At 47.6% G+C, this 26,837-nt stretch overlaps 1 protein-coding gene across 1 annotated transcript; it reads left to right on the top strand.

Moving 5' to 3' along the window:
• The first annotated feature begins 1,554 nt into the window (after window positions 1-1,554).
• Window positions 1,555-26,837, top strand: LOC119432964 (integrator complex subunit 5). Its single transcript, XM_049658944.1, has 7 exons — window positions 1,555-2,691; window positions 6,876-7,072; window positions 8,794-9,072; window positions 11,877-12,020; window positions 18,208-18,543; window positions 23,247-23,645; window positions 25,544-26,837. Exons 1-7 carry the CDS (start codon window positions 1,773-1,775, stop codon window positions 26,060-26,062), a joined length of 2,793 nt encoding a protein of 930 aa, XP_049514901.1. The 5' UTR covers window positions 1,555-1,772; the 3' UTR covers window positions 26,063-26,837.

The raw sequence follows: 26,837 nt of genomic DNA, 5'->3' as shown, positions 1-26,837 counted from the left end.
GGATGACTCCCTTGTAACGTGTGGTTGAATATGCTTGCTTAAAAGGTTAATTAGTGTACTTCTGCTAATTACCAGCTTTTCCGTCACCATTTGTTGAATAAAAGCGTTCAGCCTTAATTAAATAAAACAACGTGGTAAAAAGAGCGCTAGCCCCTTGACCCCCCCCCCCCCCAAAAAAAAAAAAGAACAAAAAAAGAAAATCGAAATTCAGGAGTTAAACCTTTGGCGGAAACTCGCCGTTGAAACGCTGGAGTGAGTCAGTGCAGCAGCGAGCGAATTAAGCTTCGCACGGGAGCTCGCATCAACGCGAGCTAAGCAGCGAGAACAGCGCAGGGAGGAAGGACTCTGCCCCCACCGCAAATGGCTTTCAAGACTGCAGCCACCCGTGCGGGATCGCGCGGTGTAGTACTCGGCCTACCCTCCCCCCGGTGGCGTAATGCCACTCATTTTCCAGGGCAGCTGGGCCCTCGGGATTGTGGCGCCGCCGCACGGAAGAACGTGAACCACGGCGACGCCTCGGATCTGTTTGTGCCCCGGTGGCCGGGCGCCGACGCGAAGCGGCGGTCGTTGGGGTGTTCTACGCTGCGCAACACCCCAACACCCAAATAGCCGGAGGACGGGAAAAGGCAGACCACTGTCACCTGCCAGACTTGTAGGCACAACTGTGGCTGCTGTTGAGGGATCGATGCTATTCCTAAATAAACGCATCACTGTTTGGATGATCCAAATATAATCTCACTATCAGGGGGAGCAGTCTACCTGACTGGAGCAGTATTTTTTTATTTGAGGTGTTGCTACGCTGCGCTCCGCAACACCTCAAAGACCGCCGCTTCGCGTCGGAGCCTGGCACCGCGGCTTCCGCCGCGCCACCGGGGCTCAAACAGATCCGAGGTAGAGTGCACTCTATCCGAGGCGCCGCCGTTGTTCATGTTGTTCACGTTGTTCAAGCCCTGGTCAACCGAGCCCGGACGGCGGCAAAAGATAATGGTCTTCCGGACAAGGAGGTCCGACCACAAAATGACTATTAATTTTCACTAATCAATGTTTTATTCTCTCTTCCCTCAAAAGGATGCTTTTTGCGCATGGGACCAGAGATTTGATTCGAGCGGCGCGTTCATGCCATGGGCGCGTTGAATAAGACGCGTAACTCTGCTCCCCCAAAGGGAGCATATACAGACCACGACCTACTGGAACTCAGTAGGTCGTGATTAGAGTGTACTAGAATACCATTGTCTAGTACACTCTAATCGTGATACAGAAAACGCCTCAGAGGATGGTGGGATTTTAGTTACCTATCTTAAAGGCTATGCTTTTGGCAAAATTGATTTCTTGAGCCAAAAACACGTCAGCGACGTCGGGTTTTAGACAGTGCACAAATAAGCATGGTCCAAACGCATACTATAGAATACTTTTCTAGATAACGAACATATATCCATATTTTGGATTTCATTTTTAACATAGAGCAGCGCCTGCATAGAGTTGAAATGTACGATTTTTAGGTGATGGTAATTACTCGATCTGAGAGGGACAGCCGGATTGACGATTGACATCAATACCGACAGCCCCTCTAGCGGGAGAATCGCCTCGCTACGCGCTGCTCACTACTTTCGCTGTTTGGAATGGTTTGGATGCGCGGCAGTATTTTGGCGTCTGGCTTCGTGTTGTTTGAAAAGTGTGCGGGTCCGGAGGCTACTTCCACGAGTTCTACTCCACCTAGCGCTTATCGCGCCATGCGCTTGCCAGGTCGGTTTGTAGCAAACTGAGAACGGAGCATGACAAGCGTGATGCATTCGCACGCAGACAGCAACAATGCGGCGGCCGACGCGCTCAACGACTTGCGGCTTTTTCTCGCGGGCACCTCCAGCTACGACAGCAAGGTTCGCGGTTCGGACGTGGCCAAGGCGGCGATACGGCTGCTCAAGACACTGCCCGTGGCGCGCGAGGCCGTGCTCGAGTACATGCACAACCTCTTCGACGACGCTGTCAACCGGCACATCATGCGGCTCGACTCCGAGGAGACTGGCGTGCCCGTCGAGCTCGAAGAGCGCGACGTGGCCGTTGAAGAGGTGCAGCGAGTTCTGTCCGGCTTCATCGAGAGCAACCTGGGTGCCTGGGCGCCCATCATATCGAGCTGGTCGCTGGAGCTGCTCGGCCACCTGACGCGAAAGTACGCCGACCGTCGCATCGTCCACTACTCGTCCAGCCTGCCCGAGGTGCTGCAGATGTGGATGGCGTGCCCGCCGACGCGCACGCTGATCGACCTGACGACCCAGTGCCTGTCGACGCTGATCGACACCAACCCGGACAAGTGCATCGACACGCTGCTCGAGACGTCGGTGCAGCACTCACCGCACTTCGACTGGGTGGTGGCGCACATCGGCTCTTGCTTCCCGCACACGGTCATCACGCGGGTGCTCGCCTGCGGCCTCAAGGACTTCATCAGCCACGAGGACGAGGCGATGGGCGCCGTCGAGCGGAACGTGCCCAAGCTCGCCTCGGTCGTCGGCATCCTGGGCCACCTGGCCGGCCAGCACGCGGCCGACATACGACGAGCGCTGGTGGCGCTCATGCAGCAGAGCTTCGCGGCTAACCCGACGCGCGAGCAGCTCGCCACCATCCCGTTCCTGCTTCAGCTGGCCTCCATGTCCGAGCACCTGCTCAACGCTGTCGTCTCCGAGTTCACCAAAGTCTGTGAGTCTACGCCAGACGTTAAGCGCAACAGACAGATGGAGGCTTGATTTCAACAGTGGTCAAGCAAGACATGTCTCGCAAGCCAACGGTTCAGCTTGTCTTCGTCAGGGCGAATGCAGGGTCACCTTGTCGAAACGTGACTTAAGAGGCATCTTTTGTTTGAACACCAACCATTGCTAGCACTACCATACCTTACCGCAGATTTTCTCCTCCTGTTCTACCTTACACTTTGCATGAGCGCAACCAAGGAAGCTGCAGTGTTAGGTAGGTCACACGACATAGACTGCATAATAGTTCACTTACACCAGTGGGCCTCTTCGATTATGCAGTCACAGACTGTCCACAAACCGTCCGCGGCTTCCGGTCTGACTAGCCCTGACAGAAGAGCGCGTCACATTCACGTGATCCAGCTGTCCGGTGCTTTGACCGAAATCTCTGTCCGAGATTTCGGTCAAAGCACCGCGACTGGAAATCACTCTCCTGGCTGCCGTCGTCTGCTCTTTGCTACTCGTAGATAGCCCCCTACCCAGCGTTTTTATTAGCGTGGTCTTCGAAATGCTGCAGTCTCAGAGGCCACGTCGCCGACACAACCATGAAGCTAGCACATTGTGATCGTAGCCTGAGCACATAGAACTTGTTCGCCAAGTGCAGTTTATTACATCGCGCTAGCCTGAAAAATTTAAGCGGAATTCCCATATGGACGTAAGCAAAATCGTGGTGGTGGTGAAATTTATTTATTGGCCCTAAAATTGCTGTGGAGAGACTCCGAAATCATGGTCGTGCCACGTTGCTGTTCATGCAGAAAGCACCTGCCGACATCCTCAAATCTCGCGAGACCGTCTGCTAATTAAAAGCCTGACGCGTGTCTAAGAGAGAGCGCGTGTACCCGTCTACTAATCCTGCACATCAAAAATCAATTGCTCGAATTTGGTAGTAGAAGGGATCAACATATACGAGTATGTCAACAACAATCCGCAAAGCTCCTATATATCGTATACCACCCCAGCTACCGGCGTGAAATAGCCACATGCAATATATGATTCCTCGCATGTACGCTAGTTTCACTTACCTGAAAAGCAAAATTTAGCTGCTTACTGCGTATATAGCAATGAGCATGACAGATTTCGCGAAACACATTAAGAAAAGCAAGCATGTGCGCCTGATCGCTGTGCTTCTTTCTTAAAAAAACACGAAGACTAAAGCTACTGCAATTAGACGGCTCGTGAAAAAAGTTGCATGATGGCACACAAAGCACCGATGTAACAGAAGCGATAACTTAATGCACCATAGTTGCCGCCTGGAGCGCGCAAAGTACGCACAAGCACACAACTCTTTCACAACATGGCCTCAAACACCGAGCGCATCTTTTTAAGACAGCCGTCGTCTGCTAGCTACTTGCGCTTCTCCGAGCAAACATCTGCTGACAGCTCAACAGTCCGCGGGCAGTCCGGAACTTCCGGTCCGTGAAAAAACGAACGTGCTTCTGTCAATGCTCGGACTAGTGGGCGGAGCTTCGGAATCTGTCCGAGCAAAATCGAATGCGGCACAGCAGTCCCAAGCAGTTCGGGACTGTCAGGGACTGATAATCGAAGAGGCCCAGTATTAAGTGTCAACCCGACATAGACTATGTAACACAGTCGAACGCCTTTAGAATGAAGTGCTTGGGGCCTCCGAAATCATTCATTGTACAGGTCACTTTGTTGTAGAGGCGCTCGATTGTATTTCCCCCTGACCGTCCTTTTAAAGCATTAGGGACAGCTTGGTACCGGTGCCATGACGCTAGCTGTGGTCCCTATCATTCTAGCACTCTCATTACAGTGCGCTTGCTAGTTTGCAGTAACCCATCATTATGCGGGCCATGAGCCCACCCAATACATTAGACGAAGTAAATATGACAAGACATTCACAGAAAAATTTCGATGACTGTGTGCCCCGGGGCAACAGATGGCCACAGTGATCTCAATGCCTGCAGCAAAGCACCTCCGGTAGTTCTTGCACAATTTAATTTTTTTTGGCAGTCTACCTGAATGATCAGCTGCAGTACTTGACAGCAGTACCTCCATCAGTATCAGGGTTACAAGCCGTCTAGTTTTGTGCACAGATTAGTAGATGGAAACTTGATGCCAGAATTGTGCAGTGAACATGAGAATTATGTGTGGTGCAGGATTTTGCATTCCATTTCTTTATTTCATTCTTTCTTAATTCATTCATTACACAAAGAAAAGTGCAAATGCTAAGACAAGAGAAAAAGACTGTCCAAAAAGTGTGAAGGTGTTAAGAAGAATAGGCAAGTAACCAATGAGCGATACAAGCAGAACCCTCTTGCAATACCTGAATTATCAGTGGAGATGCACTCTAGCTCATCGCCTGCCAGTGAGCAATGATTGGCAGTGGATGCTGCCACATTGCTTTAGGAAAGCTGAGCTGCCAAATTAGCTCTTGTCAGTTTCATTAAGCCAGTGGTGATTAGGGTCGGGGCAAAAAAGAAAAAAGGCCCTGCTCAGTGACTTAAGGTGTCTACCACCGAAAAAAAAGAAAAAGGGAAAACCTGAAATTATCAGGGAATTCCTCACTCTTGGCAAATTCAGGGAAAAAGAAATGAAGGCAGAACCCATCTCACGATGACTGTCAACATTAACGTGATTAGCACTGAAATATTGTAGTCGCATTACATATTGCCAATGCCGAAATGGGCATACAGCCGGGATCTTCTCTTATGCTTCCCACTGCATAGGTGGAAAGTTTTCATTTCTCCGGGGGGGGGGGGGGGGGGGGGGGGGGCTGACCAGCTTTCCGAATGCCACATATATATATTACCTTTGATAACAGTTACACTGGAAACTTCGTGTGACGTCGAGATTGTTCACTGAAGTGACGAGCTTATATGAGTATTTGCAAGACCTCAGAGTAGCAGACAATCCAGTTTTACAGCCTCAGTCCCCTCGCACCACCAAGAGACTGGCGTCTCTTGGTCGCGCCATGCAACCAGCAGCTTCAGTTAAACACGTTAGGGAGATACATGTGTTTTATGCGTATTAAGTCGCACAAGTACACGTCTATGAAAAAGAAATGTAACACATTGTAAAAGATTTAATACAAAAGATACAATCAAGAAATCTTTTCCTGGCGAAAGGTCAGTTATTGAGAAGATAAGACATAACCTATGGTAAACATTAAACAATATATAACAATGTCTGAACACAACTTATGACTAGAATTATTAGCATAAGTACGTATAATGTGATCCATAACGCCACTGGTTTCGTTTATTTTCCGGAGGCAGAACAAAAGATTATAGAGTAAAAATTATCAGGTGCCCAAATAAATAAACATATTAACAAATAAATAAATAAGAAAGCGATATCTCAAAAGCGCGAAAGGACTCGATTGCAAATACTATAGGAACAACGTGGATTGTGTTATTGAGCGGCAAATGCAGCATACCACGAATAAAAATGAATACGGAAAATGCACAGATAGAATATGGAGTTTTACAAATAGCGCAACCACGTGTCTTTTCTTACCCAAATAGCCTCACTCTGCTTGCGCTGTTATGGACCCCATGTTCATTCCTTTGTATTACTTTTTTGCGTTGTTTTCTATGCCAGCTGGGTTGCTTTGACTTGTAAGTTGGTGCCTTTCTCTCTCGAATTAAATACATCAGTTCGTTGTCTGATGTGATGGTTTCACCATCATAGAAAAAGTGTTTGTTCGGGCACTTGATCTGGAAATGAAGTCGTCGGCAATCTGATCCAAATTGATTTTGCGGGAGAGTTTTGTGGGCGTGCAAAATTGCCAGATGGTTCAAACAGGCTTGTTCAGTCGTCGACTACAAGTATACATTTTCAGTTGCCGAAGGCAAGAAAAGAACCTCTCGGACGTGGTCAACGAGACCGGTATGGCCAACACAATTTTTTTAGCTTCGGCATCACCCGGGGGGAGGGCAGCCCTCGCTGAACATGCGAGGACGGAACATGCGCAAGGCCTTGCGCATGTTCAGTGCGGACTTGGGGGACGTCGTTTTCATGTATGAAGTTCAGTTGTTAGTCTAGCCACCTTCCTGTCACTTTGTCTATGTCTTCTCAATTTTTTCTACTTCCAAGTTTGCTGGCATTCTCCAAGGCTAACCACCATGCTTGCCGTGACCGCCACACTTGCTGATTGACCACCTACTGCCATTGCAGTGTCAGCGGACACACTCAACAAGCTGTCAACATTGATGAGCAAGTGGGAGTCGGCCAAGATCCCCGGGACTCGAGACCTGCTGAGCCTGACCGTTATCCTCATTGTGCAGAGCGGCTCAGGTGATCTGCGCTTCCTCGGCCAGATTTTGGACATTGCATCTGGCGAAAGCGAATTCTCCGCGGCACTACTGCCTGCGGTAAGGACCATTGCTGGCACCAACTGTGTCGAGGTGGACAGGCTTTTATCACAGATTTGTGTCAAACATTTGATCTTGCTCAAAGCGGCCCTAAAACACTTTTTATTGAAGTCGAGAGTGGCATTTGCAGTTAAAATAGACTATTTCAGACATATTTGCAACAAAATGCACTTCAGTGCATTCAGCAGAAGCAGAGTTATTGGCAATCAAAGATCGCCTTTGATCTCCTACACTGTGCTCCAGCTTCTTTAATGCCTTGCACTGCGAAGGCTACGGTGAAACAAGGTGTTCCAACCACGCTCCGCCTGCTGAATGTCACCGTGACGCGCAGTTCAAGTTTGATTTTGTATGGTGCCTCTTCCCTTTGCTGTGCTACAGTGTACTAGATAGCTATGCGCGGCCGTGCTTTCTCGCACCGATTGACAAGTAGCACATTTCCCTTCGCACTTGTCACTACAGAAATTACACAGTTTTCGAGGGTCGAACGAAACATCGTCTCTATGTTCGTTCATGCGAGTATGTCGGCAGCGTCCATATATGGTAAGCTATGAATGCCGCACTGCGGACTCGCATTGGAAGGATTTCTAACGTAACCAATCACAATGGCAACACACCTCGAAGGTGTGCAACTTGGAAACCAGATAACCGGTTCCAGGCGCTCGAACCGACTGCCACGTGCCTGGAGCCATGTTAACCACAGAGACCAATCGGAGCATGCTGTTGTCCTCAGCGGGCTTGCTGTGACACCCCGCGGTGGCCGTGGTATTTATGTTGCACAGCAGACACAGCTACATGCAACTGTGGTGGCTAACTGTAGAGTGAGTATGGCCACGGACGCTGGCCAGATGGCGTTGACGTTGTTTCAGCTTCCTACAAGAATTGGTGATGCCAGCCACGTGGGCTACGATGGAAACGAGACGATTTTCTGAACAGCAACAGATGTGTGCCTGTTTAACTCCTTGCTTGAACTCTGTGCTTGCTCGAACCTGATAATCAAAGCAGTGCCCAATCGACATCAGCATTCAAATTCATATGGCCACGGCAGGGTTGGAGTGTGCACTAACGCTCATGTGCTCCAGTCTGGCCATGCTATGACCGGCATTGTCCTGCACAAGCTTGACCAACAAATAGTAGCCACATCCAAATTGCGCATTTTGAAGTGCTGTCAGTAGTTCAACAGGAAGCGATGTCTGCCGAGTAGTCTAGCCAAGAGCAGTGACCCCAATTCAAACTTGGATGAGGGCAGCTGGCAAGTGCTCAAGTTTGTGCATTTCAACTTGCGGAGCATGTTTGGATTCGTTTTGAGCACGACTAAATATGAATACAAGCGTAGGCATTGCCGCACTCGCGTTGCGGTGTAATGTATTTGTTCAACGGCCCATCGCATGGTGACTGTTTTTGTCGACGAAGCTGCACTAAAGCTTGTCATTAATTAAATTTCGACAACTCGCAGTTGTTGGTTGTGCCAAAGTCATCGTCGGCTTTGCTGTCTTGCCCAGGAAGTGTCCAGTGACACAAAACAACATTAAAAGAACAATTGACAAACGCACAAAAACATTTCATCTTGCTTGATGCAGCATACTTCTCTGCGCTCTGTGTCATCCCGACGCCGTACAGTGTTGTAACTCGATGATCGGCTATTTTCGCATGCATAGTGATAGAAGTTTTGACACCAGCGTTTAGCTGTCGATGGTAGTCGCAGTTGATGGCTCCCAACGCAGGTTCCCAACGCTGCTGGTATGCTGCTGGACAGCGTACTGCTGGAGATGCAGCAGCGGGTGTTTGCAGGAGCGGCCGAGATCCCACTGTTGTCGGCGCTGGAAGCCCGGCTACCAGAGCTGTGTGGCTGGCTGCAGCGGACACGCTGCGGGCCCCGCACCATGTGGCTCTGGAACGCGCTGTCCCTCATCTGTGTCCACCGCAAGGAGAAGACAGCCCTCACAGTGCTCAGTCACCTGCTAGGCCGCATCCGTGGCTCCACTGAGCTGCTCTTCTTTCAGGTAATAAAATGGCTGCTCTCTTCATCACCAAGAAATATGTACACTGACCCTCAATTTTTCCTTGAAAACCTTTTAATGTGATTAGCATTCTTGGGGACATTGTTTCAGAACTTTACCTTCTTTTCGGTTTGTCCATTTGTATCCAACCTCTTTCACTCAGTGACTCAAGCTGTCAACTAGCTTGGGCCACCAAATATGTGCTGGTCGCTGTCTTGCCGGGCAGACAACATGGGCCACACATTTCAGCAAACATTTTTGGTTAAATAAACATAGAAAGAACAGCAAACATGACCTAAGGATCATAGTGCATTGCCAAACTGCGTTCATATGATCCGTTTTCCGGCCGCTAGATCCCATGTAAAAAAAAATATGTATGAGACGTGCGCAGTCGGAAACAGTAGCTGCTCGCCACATCAGCTTCCCTGCAATACCTGCCCACACATCTCGCGTGAAAACGGTGGCACGCACTCAGTTTCTTATTCCAGTGCCAGCAAATCACATTCCGGGTTGTTGAGCGTCGTATTCACAGCTATCACCGCCAAGCCTATTGTGCTAAGCATCTTCACTTATCTGTTTCACAGCACATGGTGCCGTTGAAATGTACTGCATGCTTTTAATAGTTGATAACCCAAGCTCACATGTGGGCATAAAGCCAGTGAAACTCCAAACTGCTTTTGTGCAGCACAGTCTAAACTGGCAGTGTTGCAGACTGAACACTGCACGCAATATCTGCTCTTCATGACGACTTGCAACACACGTCAGACTGCGCAGTGGGTGAACATGAAATGCACCGCCTTGGCTAATGTGAAATTCTAGATAAATTTTATTTTAATAGTGGTTAGTGCATATCGACTCTTTTATTCCGACGGCAGCAGCTGGGTGCTGCCATGCGCACCCTATCTTGGAAGTAATCTGCAGTGGGTTCGAAGGCTAGGTAGCCGGAGATCCGTGATGGCTTCTCATGCGCTGTGTTCTCATGCGCCTAGTTTGCATTGAAGCAAGAGGCAGCACAAAGGAAAATTCACTCGCCGCTGCTGCCGCTCTTCATCACGCCAGCGTTCTGACCAGTGTTAATGGTCATCGAGTGAGAGCTGTGTTTGTGTTAGCCTGTACACAAGACAATGTGCTTATGAATCTAGTTAGGAAGCAATTGCTTACAGCAGATTACTAGGTGTGGCAGAAAAGTAATCAGACTCTTTTTTTTTTTCGTACTAATTTGTTTTATACATCAATGTTGTACCCTTCAAAGTAGTTTCCTTAGGCGTAACTTATCGTAACAATGCTGGAAGGCTTCAGCTGGAATTGCCTCCAGCTCCTTGGTTATGCTCCCTCGGATGTTTTCGACACTACCAAAATGGTGCCCCTCCAGGTGGGTTTTAATCCTGCGGAACAAAAATAAAGTCAACGGACTAAGATCAGGTGAATAGGGGAGCTGCGGAACCACTGGAATTCCTCTTTTCATCAAAAACTGGTTGATGGAGACGGACGTGTGACAGAAGGCGGTGTCATCGTGGAGTATCCAAGTGGCCGAAATGTCCGGTCTGATGCGAAGTACCCTCTTTCTGAGCCTTTCAAGGACTTCTTCATAAAAAACTTGGTTGACAGTTTGTCCTTTGGGCACAAATACTGTGCGAACAATCCCCCTACTGTCAAAGCAAATCAGCATTGATTTGATTTTTGATTTGCTCAATCAAACTTTCTTCAGTCGAGAAGAAGTGTCAGTGTGCCACTCTTGACTTTGATGTTTTGTTTCTGGATCGTACTTGAAAATCCGTGATCGATCACCAGTGATCACACAGCTGAAGAATCCTGGGTCATTTTCTAACCTGTCAAGAAGGTCAAGGTACCCGTTCTTTCAAATGTCTTTCTGTTCAATGGAGAGGTTTTTTGGCACCACCTTGGCACACACCTTTCTCATACCCAGATTTTGAGTCAAAATTTGGTGAAGGGTAAAACAATTCAAATTTAACACTACTTATCAGTCTCAGTGTTAGTCGACAGTCTGACCTCGCAAGAGCCCTCACTCTTTCCACATTTTCCTCAGTTTATGATGTTAAAGGCCTCCCTGAGTGAGGTTAGTCTTTCACTGTTTCCTGGCCTTTCAAAAATGCTTTGTGGCACCGAAAAACTTGTGCCTTGATAAATAATGTTCCCCAAAGGCTCGTTGCAACTTTTCGTAGGTCAAACTCGTGCATTCATCAAGTTTGACACCAACTTTGAAAGCACACCATTGCTCCAAATTTTGCTGTTCCTTTTTCGTAGCGCAGTACAAAAACGCAGCCTTGCCTATCACGCTCTCTAGGGTCGCATGTTTATCGCATGAGGTTGACACTTTCACTGAGCGTCTGGGAGTGGCTGATGCAGAAATTATGCGAAGGGGGCACCTGCATCGCTGCCAGATGGCTCCCAGTGTTGCCAGTCCCATTACTATTCTGCCACACCTCATATGCATATTATAAAACTTGTAACTTTACTACGTATTGCAAACTGTGACTTTTTGTTGCAATTCGTTTTTTTTTTTTGGACTGCCCAATTACTCAGATATTTTTACAGCATTATTCATGTCCTTAAAATCAGTCTGATTATGTTAAGTTCTGTGTTCATTATCTGACTGGCTGCCAGTTGTTGGATTAATTTGCATAGCTGTCTGAGCGCAGTTCGAAGCTTCAGTCAGTACCCCGCACACAATAAAACAAATCTTGAAAAAACGTACGAGCTTTACATGAGTAAATACAGGCGTTTGCTGAAACTGCGGCTAGTCCATAAAAGGAGTGGAGTCTGTAGTGGTGGTCCTCTGCACGCAGGCGCTGATCTACCAGGTCGAGGTGGTTCACGTAAACTGCCTGACCCACACCATCTCTCATCTAATGGCTGAGTTGCGATCAGGCCGAGTCCCTAACCCCACCCAGCTGGTCGAGAATCTCAAGAAACTCAGCGGCAACTCTCACGTAAGTGGCAGCTCCCTCGAGCTCCGTTCCGTTTTAGTTGGTGCCTACTGCGCATCCATTTTTGACAAATAAAATCGCCGGCAGCTGTGCTAACGTCATCTTGTTGTCTAGAAAACTGTGGTCTAGAAAACTTGTTGAAGAAAGTTTTTGAGAACTTTATTTAGGCCTTTATCTGTGTTTGCCAGTTATTTCAATGCCAGTAACCACATATAATTTTTAGGTGAGAAATAATGGCAATAACCATTATACGATCATAAAAAAATTTTTTCAGCAGAAAAAAAAAAAAATCCCACAGCAGGATTAGAACTTGTGTTCTCGCATTCGTGGACCAGTTGCTTTATAACCTGAGATCACTGCAGCGCGGTTGAAGTGACCGAACAATGGGAGCTTGTTATGCAGCTCAGCATAGGTCCGACTTTGCATATCCTATGCAGGGAGAGTCTGGCATTGCTTGTACTTGCAAGCATATGCTACTGCCAAAAAAAAAGTTGCCTGTCGTCTTTGCGTGACTAAACCTGTGATGTTACATGATGTATGTGCATCTCAGACGGGTCACGCAAGACGACGGAGATGAAGACAAACTTCTCTGTCGTATTGTGTGCCCCATTTGAAGTACACATTGCATAATGCAATACGTACCAACTAGTGCATGAGTCCGTTCTTCTGATGCGTTGCAAGAAATGTCAGCAAGGGAGCAGTCTCTACACATATTTAGGTGGAGAACCTCTGTTCTGAGACCTCTGTTCGGTATATTAACACATCTGTCACAAGAAAAGTAGATTTTTGTTGCCTGTCGTAATTGCATGTTGTTTCCTCTTTTTTTTGGCACCTTCATTGTGGCTACATTCATGCAATCCACGTCTATTTTGCTAAACACAATTAAGTGGCCGGGTTTCGGTCTGTGTGGTCAGCTAGTGCAATGCAACTTTCTAATGTACAAGAAACCAAAGCTTTCTAAAACATTTTTACAAAATTGAGAAACCTAATTGTAAACGTACAAGAAAGTATTCTCGGTCAAAAAACAATGATAAATACGCTCTTGCCGTGGAAGTTATAAAATAATATCACAGTTTCGCCAATAGGGCGAAGCAGTGAATGTGATAGAAACATGTTAGAACAATACACGGTGTAAGACCCACAGCTGTAGCGGTAGTATGAACTGAAGTAAACGTAAGCTGACTAAGTAAAAATGAGCCGTTGTGCTACTGGTCCTCTGCTTGAATCCTGTCATTGGACATTAAAATTTGTTAATTATATAAGCTAATGTCTTTCTTAGCGACTTTACCACCACTTTTCTGCATCGGGTATGTTTCATACCTCTTTCCTGGGCCGATCCCGGAGGTTGTGCACAGCCGTGCGAATAAAATTACATCATTTTCAGGTTTGAGCTCTGTTATTGTTTCACACTTTAATATTTAAGTCTGAGAAGATTTGAGATAAAAGACATGCACTGTCAGTGTTTTGTTTCATGACATTTGTTTGTGGGCTGCTAGTCTCTAAAGTCTGAGGAATAATTTTATCAAGAATGTAAGACCTAGTATGAGCAACATTAGTGATAGAGTGGTGTGTCAATATAACCTGCATTTACCGCATCTCATATTGCATGGTGTGGTATATAGCATACCTATACCTAAATATATATGGAATCTCACGGCGACGACAAAATTCGCTTGGAGTGTCCATATAATTGCTATCGCAATAAAACATTTCAAACACCTCTTGCCGTAAATGTTTTAACACGAAAGTGTTTTATGCCGGGGTCCACCAAGACTTCACTGACGTATTTCCGTCACGGAAATACGTCAGCTTACAATGTACACGAACATAATACAAAGAAAGAAACCAGAAGAAAAAGTTCCACAAACATGGAAAATTTGGAAATCGAACCCACGACCTCTCGGTCCGCGACGATAGATCGCCGAACCCATTGCGCCACAAACGCATTTGCAGAGAGCTACACAGACGCGCCTTATATATCTAACACTCCTCCGTGTACCCGCGCTCTTGCTCGGGGCGGTGCCGCCGCCTACGAGCAGAAAAGAGAAGTACTGCATTATGACACTAACGCGCACCGACAGTGAACGCTTCGGTGGTCTCAGCACTACGACGCCTCGATGCCAGCATTCGAAGGGACGCTGGCATCAAGAAGCACTACCAACGCCACCTAGGTGGCGTTCACCGTACTCAGCACAGCGGAGCGTGGCCTCCGCAATTAGCTCTGGAAATGTTTCTGAAGTTGATCGCGGAGGCTGCAATTACGACGCGCTGTACGCGCTGATTTGACTCGGTGACGATTCAGTTACGTGCTTTGTCTTGCGCGTTGTATTAGTGTGTCAGTTACGTGCTTCGTCTTTCGCGTTGTGCTAGCGTGTGCAGCGTAGTGCAGCTTCCATATGCACGACGGTTGCTCATGGTCATCGACGTTGGTAGTCGTGATGGAGGAGACGTGCCACCAGGCGTCAGCGTGGGTGCATCAACGCCTAAGGGCGCTTTAGCCACAAAACACCAATAGACATTATATATCAATGTGCAATAAACATTACACTACTTCTGTGAAGACACGTTTCACTTTCGTGTTCTATACCGATTCCTATATAAGAGGGATCAACCACATTTTTTTTTTTTTGATGTTTCAGGATGCAGTAGACTTCCGCTATTTTGACTCCGGTTAATTGGATTGTTCGATTAATTCGATCCTGATCGAAGGCCCCGGCCAGTGCCCATGCATTTCTATGGGCCCAAACTTTCATTATTTATTTTCTAAAATTGGCCTTCGCCGGATAAATCGAACTTGACCAGTCAGCACGCAACTGTTTGACCCCTATAGTGACCCTGATACCGACTCGTTTAGTGGTAGCGTCTGTCTGAGTGGAGCTAAGGGTACAGTGAATGTGTTGAACACACGTCATCTGTCGTCGAAAATGCCCATTTTCGACCCGCTCTAGGAAGATTTTCAAGCAAAAGTCATAGATCACAATGTCTGATTATGGCATTTACCTGACTACAATGTTTGACTACGCCTTTTTAAAAAAGAAACTTGGACCCAAAATTGCCTTCGCAACGGTCGTATGCTTTACCGCATAACATGGGTGTATTGCGGCAGAGGTAACATTAACCAAACTGGCGAAGCTGACCTTAAGAAATCGGCCGCCTTTGTGCAATAATTTTTCTTGCTAAAAAATCGGATGCGTGTTATGTTTCTACTTTGTTTAGGAGCTTTAATGTCTTTCCTACGTTAGTTCACTACTTTGGATTCATAGAAAGTGTGCATGCGTTTGATTTGGAGTGTCCGTATAATTGCTATCGCAATAAAACACTTCAAACACCTCTTGCCTAATAGGGGCAAATACTTCCAAATGAATCAGTGGTGGGTTTTGGCGTCTTCGTGTTTAATTTGACCCACTGGATAATTCCATCAATTTTGTCAATCCCATCAGGGTCGAATTAATGGAAGTCGACTGTAGCCACGGCGGCCGCATTTCGATGGGGGCGAAATGCGAAAACACCCGTGTACTTAGATTTAGGTGCACGTTAAAGAACCCCAGGTGGTCCAAATTTCCGGAGTCCCTCACTACGGCGTGCCTCATAATCAGAACTGGTTTTGGCACGTAAAACCCCATAATTTAATTTTTAATTCGTCGTTACAGTCGACTGTAAGCCAAGAAGTCTACACGCCTTTCAAGTCATTTCAAGAAGTTTTCTAGAAGTATTGCGTTTCATAGGTAGGTTATAGCTGCTAAAGGGCACGCAACTGTGAAATGGTTGATTTGGTTGAAATTTTTTATTTTTAAATTGTTAATTTTTCTTTTCTGATGCTCAGACCATTCTTTCTCTCACAGTGAAATATTATGAAGAAATTCACAGTAGAAGAGAAAATCGCACTTTATAGTGCATTGTCTCGTGACAACTTGTCAGCACATCCACGTTAAATGTAAGCCCACGTTAATATCGCAGTCCAAAATAAGCGCGCTATGACAAGCTGCAGCCAGGTCCCAAGCGCTGCCGGCCATGGCTGCAGTGGTCAGCGAGCTAGCCCTACCGTCTTGTTCGGCCATATTTCCATGTGGCCGAAATGCAAAAATGTGCATTGGATTAACATTAAAGAACCCCTGGCAGTCAAAATTATTCCGGAGTCTCCCCACTACTGCATGCATCATGATCAAATTGTGGTTGTGGCACCTAAAATGCCAAAAAAAAAAAGAAAAGCGTCTCCCGAGCAAACAAGAGCAAGTGGGGGCAGCGAATGTGGGTACAGTCTATGCGATGGCGCTTTAGTTCCTAGGATATATCAACAGTGCCTACTTGCAAACTGATAGCTAGTAAGATTATTGTTTAAGTAATGTGATTAGCCTTCTCAGCATGTGCAGCACTAGGTTTGTTGCTTAAAATTTAGGAGCATAAAGGTTTGTGTTAAACTTTCTGGAATTCGATATTCGATTCGAAATCTGCTATTCATTATTCACACTCCCCTACAATTACCAACGACAGCCCGCTATCGATGGTTGAAAATTCATATTTTGCCACCCTTTGGGCCCTCTTGGCCAGCTAGTGCTTTTCATTGAGTTATTCAGGAACTATTTATTTTGTTTTGCTTTTCTGTTTTTCATTTTTCGCCACCTGTGTATCTTTAAAGCGCCCCCAGAGAAGGGGCCTGGTTGGTGTGATCAGTGCTCATAGTTTCCAAGCTGGTGTCGGTGTCATGCCACTCATCCACGGAAACATTGCATTTCTACCGATTATGATGCATCTGCGTGCAACCTTTTGAACTTTGGAAACAGCCCTGACACGGAAGACAACTTCGGTGTGTCAGATTTCAGTATGAAGCTTGCTTTCTTCGCCGAACCATTTCAGAGCTGCCTTGTGCTGATATAAAGACATTCTGCGTGTTCTGTTGTTCTATTATTCATTGATACTGTTGTGGGGAGCACTAGCTGCCACCTTCTCCCGCGGGCGGTCGTCGTCGCTTGTGCACAGAGCGCACTCAGCGAGAGCCGGATGGACATCTCGTGCGCGCACAGCGCGCGCAGCGGGAGCCGGGCGGACACGGGAGAGGTGCACTTTGCCCTCTCCCGGTTCTCGCTCGCCTCTCGCGATGCGCGTGCCCGCGCGGGAAGAGGGAAAGTATCCGGCGGGCGAGGAGGACATTCCCCTCGCGAAAATGTGAAAAGGTATAAAAGAGCGCTACCGAGAGACCCCCGGGGCTCTCTGACCTCGCTACACCTACCTGCCCGTACGGATTTACCCGCTGCAACCCGTGAGTGACCTCGTTTGCGTGACTACCACACGCGACGAGGCAAGCCTATTTTATTACTTATTATACAGAGCGGACTTCCCCCTGCAAGTGTGTTTTATTGCCCACAGCAATAAACGTTGTTGAGTTGACTCACTTGTTGCCTTATTCGCCCGAACCCTACATAGCTGCGATTATACGTGCTACGGGTTGGGGAAGACCCCTACACTGTCAACCCTACAATGGGCCATTACAGGAAGGAACATAAAATACGGAAAGAACATAAAAGTGTTACATTCCTTGCCAGGTAGGGGAACATCGTGGATCACATCTAAAGGTCACAGTTTTTATCTGCAGGGTGTTAGCATACTTTGGCCAGGATCATTTTCTGGCGGCCGCTCAGGGAGTCGAGTTTTGCACCAAAATACAGCCGGATGTCAACTTCAGCATCGCGCTAAGGCTAATCACTAGGGTTAATGTTTTCCTATATATCTCTAGAAATTCTTTACATAGAAAGCTTATATTTGCTGGAGTATTCCACAGGTCCCTTGCATTCAATATGTATATCCTGAAATTTTTTAGTTTTCTTCGTGTGGAGTAACAATGCTGTTTTTACACAACTTTCTTTTTAACAAAATTTGTTTAGTTTTTTTCTTTCTAATTCTTTTTAATAAACCTGTTGTTTGGGACAAGTAGCAATGAGAACAGAATTCCTTCCTTCACAATTTGAAATTATACACCTTAGCTTCAAGCGTGTTGTGTGATAGGAACAAAAGCATTTGCTAGACTACCCAGAAGCTGCTGCTTTTCCTGCGGGCAGGAAAGTGTTGAAATCACTTTCCACTACAATAATTTAACATTTAATTTAATAATTTAGCAGCACAAGAAACACGAAAGACAAGAAGGGAGTCAAACATGGTGAAATCTGGCCTTCTGTCATGCTTCTTTCTCCACCAGGTTGGTCTGCGTGTTAGCAGCACCGTCTGCAAGTTCGCTGAGGTCTTGGCTGAGCAGATGCAGCTGTCCTCTGACCTGACGTACGTGGATGCCGTTGCGGAGCTGCTCTCCACGTCTGTGCAGCCAGAGGCCATGTCCCCCACAGCAGTGGTCAAGGTGGCTGCGTCAGCCGTCGCCTACTTCTTTGCCATCGTCTGCAATCCGACTCACTATGGGCCGTCGCGCAAGTACACGGCTGCCTGCGTCTGCTTCCGTCTGCTGTCAACGCTGTGCACGCGCTCAGTCGCGCAACACTTGTCACTCCGCAATTTGCTCTCTGGGGCACTTGACAACAAGGTGAGAACGTCCACTTTATATGACCCCGTCGTTCACTGCACACGAAGGGGTTTGCTGTTACAATCGGGCCTCCTTATAATGAAGTTGTATCTGAAACAAAACAACCTTATTTATATCCAATACAGTAGAATTTCGTTAATTCGATTTTTCGGTCAATTCGATCCCGACCAAAGGTCTTGGCCGGCGCCCATGCATTTCTATCGCCCCAAACATTAGTTACTTCGATGCTAAACTTGGCATTTGCTGGATGAATCGAACTTGACCAGTCCGCACACAAATGCCTGACCCGTATGGTGATCCCCAATAACACCTCCTCTAGCTGCAGCGTCTGTCACAGTGGAGCCTTGGGGATGGTGAATGCATTGAACACATGTGGCCTCCCTTCAAAAAACGCCTATTTTCATTCAGCCCGCCCTAGGAAGACTTTCAAGTAATATCGGTAGTGCAAAATGTCTGATTATGAAATTGTTACACGAACGAAGAATTAAGTACAGGAGACTATTTACAAGTATATTTACAAAAGATAGCTGCAGCGCTGGCCAGATCAGCCGATAGCCCGAGAGCCCAGAGCAGTTCGTCTTCTTCGTCTAGGCACCCGCGCGCCTCGTTCAAACAACCAAATACCACACGCGTGTAGCATAATCCCCCGGCGGCAGAAGCGACGTCCCGGAGCGTAAATGTCATCACTGGGAGGGTGATACTGCTTCAGTCCTGTAACGTGCACGATATCACTGGACTGGGAAGCAGATGGGGCGTCATGGGCGATCTCGTAGGTGACGGGAGTCACGGCACGAATCACTCGGTAGGCGCCTGTGTAACGAGACAGCAGTTTTTCTGACAGGCCGACCTGACGCGACGGAGACCATAGAAGCACCAAAGAACCAGGCGGGAAGTGCACGTCGCGGTGTCGCTGGTCGTACAAACGCCGTTGACTCTCTTGGGAGTGCAGAAGGCGGCCACAGGCAATTCCCCTTGCGTGGGCAGCGCGGGCAACGGCTTCAAGTGCATATTCACTGGTGGGTGCTGCGTGAACAGGGATGCTTGTGTCAAGGGGCAATGCTGGTTCTCGGCCGAACAGAAAGAAAAATGGCGAATAACCGGCTGGTGTCGTGGCGCGAGGAATTATACGCAAAGGTGACAAACGGTAGAGCGAAGTCCCAGTCAGTGTGGTCGGAAGACACATACTTCGCGAGCATGTCTATGAGAGTGCGATTAAGACGCTCCGTGAGGCCATTCGTTTGCGTATGGTATGACGTAAATAGCTTGTGCCTCGTGGCACAGGACTGCAGGATGTCCGCGATAACTTTTGACAGGAATGTCCAGCCACGGTCTGTGAGAAGTTGTCGCGGAGCTCCATGTAATAAAATCACGTCGCGCAGAAGAAAATCGGCAACATCTGTGGCGCAGCTTGTAGGGAGCGCTCGGGTGATGGCGTAGCGCGTGGCATAATCTGTGGCCACAGCGATCCACCTGTTCCCAGAGGTAGAAAGAGGAAAAGGACCAAGTAAATCTAAATCAACCCGAAAGAATGGTTCCGCGGGAATGTCAATTGGTTGAAGGTACCCAGCAGGGAGCGTCGACGGTGTCTTGCGTCGCTGGCATTTCTCACGCGCAGCTACGTATCTTCGAACGGAGCGAGCAAGCCCTGGCCAAAAGAAGCGTTGCCGGATCCGGTCGTAGGTACGTGACACACCGAGGTGACCGGCAGTGGGGAGGTCGTGAAGTTCGTGGAGAACAGCCGAGCGAAGGTGTTTAGGGATCACAAGGAGTAATGCTGGGCCGTCGGGGTGAATGTTGTGGCGGTAGAGTACGCCATCTTGAAGTGTGAATAAGCGAAGGGAGCTGTCGGCAAGTGACGATTCCAGGCGGTCAATGATGACACGCAAGGACGGGTCACGGCGCTGCTCGTCGGCGACATGGACCAGTGGAAAAACAGAGAGAACGCAGGTGTCGGTGTCAGTATCAGACTTAGAGGTCGGGTCTTGGACTGGGTAGCGAGAGAGGCAATCTGCGTCCTGGTGTTGGCGCCCCGACTTGTACGTCACTGTGTAGGGATATTCTTGTAGTCGGAGAGCCCAACGACCGAGCCTACCAGTAGGATCTTTGAGCGAAGAAAGCCAACACAGCGCATGATGGTCTGTGATTACTGAGAAGGGCTTGCCATATAAATATGGGCGGAACTTTGAAACAGCCCAGACGAGAGCAAGACATTCGCGCTCGGTAATCGAATAGTTGCGCTCTGCAGTTGTCAGGAGCCGGCTAGCGTAGGCTATAACGCGGTCGTGTCCGTGTTGTCGTTGCGCTAAGACTGCGCCGGTCCCATAATCACTGGCATCGGTTCGGACCTCTGTAGGTGCGGACGGGTCAAAGTGGGCCAAGATCGGTGGATTGGTCAGAATCGTGATAAGGCGTGAAAATGCGGCAGCCTGAGGGGAACCCCACGTAAAAGGCACGTCTTTCTTCAGAAGTTCAGTGAGTGGTCGAGCGATTGCTGCGAAATCTTTCACAAACCGTCTGAAATAAGAGCAGAGCCCCACAAGACTCCGGACGTCTTTGACAGACTGAGGTACAGGGAAAGCTGTTACTGCTCGAACCTTCTCCGGGTCGGGTTGTACTCCGGAAGCATCAACGAGATGGCCGAGCACTGTAATCTGTCGGCGCCCGAAGTGGCACTTCGATGAGTTTAATTGGAGCCCAACCTTGCGGAAGACGTCAAGGATAGCTGCAGCGCTGGCCAGATCAGCCGATAGCTCGAGAGCCCAGAGCAGTTCGTCTTCTTCGTCTAGGCGCCCGCGCGCCTCGTTCAAACAACCAAATACCACACGCGTGTAGCAATATTTACCAGATTCTAATGGGTGCGTTTTGTTTTCCAAGGAAATTGGGCCGAAAATTGCCTGGGCAGTGCAATTGGATACGTACACCGTCCCGTCTCTTCGTTTTTTCTTCGCACTTCCGGTGACAGTCTCGCGCGGGAGCCTGCGAGCTGTTGCGTTTGTTTCATTTCACTCTGTGCATGATCTTGCAAGCTGTGCATGAGAACACCTGCGTTGTTGCCTGGCTGCTTCTGTGAAATGGATCCCTCAGTGTGCCCACACGTTTGAAGAGGCTGGCTTGGCTTGTGGATCTTTACCACAATACATTCGTGGCGTTGTACCGCTGGCACTAGACTAGCGGTATGATGCACAGTGCCACATGAACACCGAGTTAGACGCAAGGGGATGAAAGAGCATGATCACGTGCTGGAACATGATAGAAAATGACATAGTTTCATTCCCTGTGAGCGCGACTGCACGACGTGAGAACAAGCAGACAGGTACAACGTAAAACAAAGGCATGCAGACAATAATTTTGTACAGTCGAACCCGGATACATCAAATCTTTAGCGGATCACAAAAAAGTTCGATGTATAGGTAACTTTATATATAAAATTGAAATCTTATACAAACATTTTCAAGGGGATTTTACTGCTGTTCGTTATACACAATAATTCGTTATATGTGGGTTCGATATGTCCGGGTTCGACTGTATGTTTTATTATTTCTCTAAGCTTTAATTTGTCTATTGAAGCAACAGATAAAATAAATAACTGATATTGCCGTGAATAATTCTCGAAGTCATATGTCACCGTGAGTGGCGTCAAAGCACTGCCATTTATGAAGACGCACTTGTGCGAATGACATCGACTCTCCGGCTGGGAGCATGGCACGGCGCCTGCGAGGAGAAGGGCGCACGGCATTTGGTTTGAAATTTCAGCTCTTTTCGCGGTGCGTAGCGGTGCAATACTTTGCTGACACAATCGTTAGTGAGCATTATATGCACTGCGCTTGTCCACTCAAAATGGCCAGACCTGGTGAGGGGCTCTTTAAGAAGAAGCTTTAGCTTGGAGCCAATTCCTTATTCAGATGCGTATAAAACACTGAAATGCTTTCATGAAACACCCGCTGGACCAATTTGAATGAAATGTGTTGCATTTAAGAGAGAAATTTAAGCACTAGGAATCAAAATTTTTATTTAGGACCTCGAATTTTTCATGAAGATTACCGAAATCGGTAATCGGCAGGCCCCGCCAACGCTTGCATTGTCCGCTAGTAGCACTATGAAGTCCGTATACATCAGCCCAGGGACCTTCTGTTGCACCTTTCGCCCCTTACAGATGCGAGATGGGCCGAAGTCTAATTCACAGCTTTCCAGTCGTCTTTCTATGCCATTATGAATGAACAGTGCATGAACATTGTATATAAACTTGTTCTATTGTCATCTTGTGATGACAATGGCAATGACGCTGGCTCTTGCAGTAAGCTCTTGAATGGCTGTTGCCATGTTCCTGCTTGTGAAAAAGAGACATACAGGTTGCAACTGGATATGTGGTCTTTGTCTAATGTCATTATTTGTACACATTATTTGGAATTCGCCAGCATACACCCACAGCTGTTGCTAGACTTGGTGGAGAAATATTGTCATGTATAAACTTACAGTGCGCTAAACATTACAGAATGGAGGGGAAAGCTACAAGTGCTGGTGCCAGCACTGGTACAAGATCTACCCATTATAGCACATTTCCTGTGCAGTAGACTTGTAATGCATCGCCCATACCTTTACTGTAAAAGAATTTCAGGACCCCTTTAATCTAGAGCCTGCCACTGCCATGTCCCTTATAGCCCGTCAGCAGCCTTGGAAACCAATTGATTAATCAATCATCGCAGGTTTCTTGGCGATTCGGCTCTCGTCCACGGCGGAGCAGTGAGGTGTCCCTGCGGCGACCTCGCTTTGTGCACCTCCTTGACGAAAACCAGAAGTTCGCAACGTCCATCAACTTCCCGCAGAGCCACTCGTCCATAGTGCGTGTCGGTGTCATTGGCTCTGGGCTGCGGAGCGTGCCTCCGCCGCCACCCATCGCGGATGAAGAGGTGGCGTTGAACAAGCAGCTCCTGCTGGAAGCGATCACGGCATGTTGTGCCCTGCCGTGGCGCAATGACAGGCCATCACCCACGCGGACTTCCCCTGTTAGTGGCATGAAGATTGTTGCACTGCTCCTAGTCGAGATGATATCATCAGACGTCATGTTCAACGGGCTTCCTTGGCCAGATGAAGATTTCCTCAAGGTGATGATCCTTCGTAATGTTTCCTTGTGATGAAATTTGCATTTTCCTTTCTTTTCTTTTGTTTCTTGTATGAGTCTGTTAGGGTGCTCTTTCAAAGTGGAGGTAACGGGCTGGGCTCATGCAAACCGTTTTGACGTTCTGCCGAGTTCCCTCTTTGGTCTGCTAGGGGGCCCACAGACCTCGTTTAGTTTGTCCAGCAGAGATTTAAAAAATGGTGGCTGCCAGTCGCATGTTGCCGCACCCGTCTTCATTTGATTTAGTCATCAAGCTTCGAAGATGATTAGCTTCTGCATGAGAGCGTTGAGAGCGACAGCAGTGTTTTCAGTGCTATAGACGCTTCCAATAACTCTGATATCACCCACTACAACAGTAGTTTTGATACGGTGTGGCAGCGGACAAATTTCAATGGATGGAACCTTCTGCCAATGCCCCCTCATTTTACATTTGTGTATTTTCGGACACAAGTTGCAAAATTGCTACCCCAGTGTTATATGTATTTCGAATCTGCAAAAAAATTTTTGCTATCGAGATATGCGGTGGAAACAAATCCTTTGTTTTCACAAAATGCATGCTTTTCTGGACACATTTTTGGACTTTTTGCCTGCACCTAAAGGGACACTAAAGGAAACTAGGAAGTCAACAGATTATTCATCTAGAAGTCTATCATCATTTCCTGTGTGCGAATAAATCCCTTTGTCCTGTAGAAAAAAGGGGCTGCAGACCTTGTCAAGCTGCCAAGAAGCACCTTTTTTCCACTGTCTTACCATCTGTATAAGTGTACAATGGTAAATCTATCTAGTATCTATCTATTTATCTACCTATCAACCAATCAATCATTGCTGCCAAAAATCCCGCTGCTGCTGCTGCTACTCAATTTGAACCACCCACACCAACATGTCATTGTCAAAGTGATGAGGTGACGTGATCTTCATGTGGCCACTCTCTCTAAGAAGCCAGTGGTGGCCTCACACGAGAGGTACCAGAATCCACAACAGGTGACGACACTCCAATTTTCTATTTTCGTCATTTTCTCGCTTAGAAATGCTGTGTTCTCGTTACGGTTGATGAATTCTTTATTACAGAAGCCTAATCGTTTAATCAAGGTCGACTTAGTATTCTCCTTTATTGTCCCTTTAACAATGGTAAAGTTTCGTGACGAGAACCGAAGGGTTTGGATGACATTTACGGTAATTTTTTTTTCTCTCTTTCCTGCTGCGCAGTGCACTTTCGCTGATGGTTTCGCTTCGCGCAGCGCACGATTTTGCGCGCTGTGGATGAGAACACCTGACTAGCGGTATAAGTTAGTGCTACACGAGCACTGAGGCAGACTCGAGTGGATCGCAGAGCACGATTGCGTGCCGTAACATGGTAAAAAATGACAGTTTTGTTCTCTGCGTGCGCGACTGCACGACGTGGGAACAAGCAGACAAAACGGAAGTAGCATACATCTCTTGCTACGGTACAAAGTAAAACGAGAACACACAGGCATTCGGTTTGTATGTTTTATTATTTCTCTTTAATACTTTAAGTTCTTCTATTGAAGCAGATAACTGATGTTGCCTTGCATAACTCTTGAAGTCACGTGTCACTGTGAGCGACGTCGCAGCATTGCCATGTAATTAGGCGCACTTGCACGACAGTTGTCGACTCTACCTTTGGGAGCGCGGCGTTTAGTTTGAAATTTACGCTCTTTCTGTGGCGCATAGGAATGTAATACTTAGCAGACACGATCGTATGCCGTGCACTTGTTAGCTCAAAATGCCTAGACCGTTTAAGGAACCATAGGTGATAAAAAAAAAAACATTTCAGAGCCCTCGACCATGGCATTCTGCATAACCCTCGGTGCTCTGTCGGGTCGTTAAAGCCCACAATCACATTTCTTTTACTTTTTTTCTCAGGTAACTATCGAGCGTGACCTTCACATTCAGGCCATGTTTGTGGATCACCCAATTCTGTGGGACCTCCTGCGACTGGTGGCTTCAGTGCGGCCGTCACTGTGCTACTGCAGCGTCCTCCTCCGTGCCGTCATGGCTGTCGCGATGACCCACTGGCGCAACTGCCAGGAGAAAGCAGCCGCCTCCAGCCCCAAGCACCTCGAGACCACCCGCACGGTGCTACGCATCATGTCTTTGGGCCAGCTTCTCCCACCAGCCATGAACAGTCTCGGCGAGGTGCTGCCGCTACTGAGCCCCTTTGAGGTCTTCTGCGTGTTGTCGGATGTCTGGCAGTACATGCGGAACAACGTCCCCAGCCCGGCCCTGTTCACGCAGAAGAACCCCGCGACTGGCGAGCTGTGGCGCGAGTTCAAGGCGCCCGCTGCGGACCTCAAGTACATGGAGCGCCTGAGAGCCATCATGATCAGCAATATCCAGACGTGCGGACTAATCTTCCAGAAGTTCTTCAGTGTCGATGCATGAAACCGAGAGCCATCATGATCGGCAACATCCAGACTGATCTTACTGAAGTTCTTCAGTGTCAACACATGAAACCGGTGTGAATGTGGACCTTGCCAAGTGTTGAAAGTGCTGCTCATTAAGGATCCTAGGTTCGGTATGCCACCATTGCTTGCTACATGGTTCCAACATGTCATGTAACTGGCGTCAGCGTGGCTGTCTAGTACCAGTGCCACATGGGCACTTTTGATTGAGCCCGATCCGGATTGAATTTCTTGATCGCAATAAAAAATGATCGCTTCTAGAATACCCAATCAAATTGAGTTTGGGTGAGCTCCAGTGCATCAGGTGTCATTAGTGGGTCCAAACTACTTATCAAATTTGTCTAATACGCTGTAAAAATTGTAATATAGAACTTTTCTTTTTCAAGAAAATGTTTAATTTGTCATTGTGAGTAAGGCTATTTGCTGATCATCTGCAAACCTCAGAACTACATGGTCATCAGCCTACAATGACGATCTAGAGGCTTGATCACCAGGCACAGATTGTGATTGTCTCGATTCATATTGAGCAAGATCGCGATCAAAAGTGACCATGCAGCTGCACTCGATCCGAGTCGAGCTTAATCCCAGTCGAACCCAAGCGCGATTGAAAGTGACCATGTGACACCAGTTGGCCGATCTCGTGCCACTCATATGTCGCAGTTTCTTATGATGTTCAAATTAGGAACTAAGGAATTGGTTCCTATTTGCTGTGTTCCTTATAGCCGTTATGCATTTTCAATAAAATGTTCACTCTA

This window comes from Dermacentor silvarum, chromosome 11 (assembly GCF_013339745.2).
Source record: "Dermacentor silvarum isolate Dsil-2018 chromosome 11, BIME_Dsil_1.4, whole genome shotgun sequence".
Classification (NCBI taxonomy): domain Eukaryota; kingdom Metazoa; phylum Arthropoda; class Arachnida; order Ixodida; family Ixodidae; genus Dermacentor; species Dermacentor silvarum.
The sequence above is the reverse complement of the archived record's forward strand: the minus strand, read 5'-3'. Positions and strand labels throughout refer to the sequence as shown.

Coding starts and splice junctions, on each gene's coding strand:
- LOC119432964 (XM_049658944.1), top strand. CDS start 1,773: ATGACAAGCGTGATGCATTCGCACGCAGACAGCAACAATGCGGCGGCC. Junction 7,073..8,793: donor CCGCGGCACTACTGCCTGCG/GTAAGGACCATT, acceptor CTCCCAACGCAG/GTTCCCAACGCTGCTGGTAT. Junction 23,646..25,543: donor CAGATGAAGATTTCCTCAAG/GTGATGATCCTT, acceptor TTTTTTTCTCAG/GTAACTATCGAGCGTGACCT.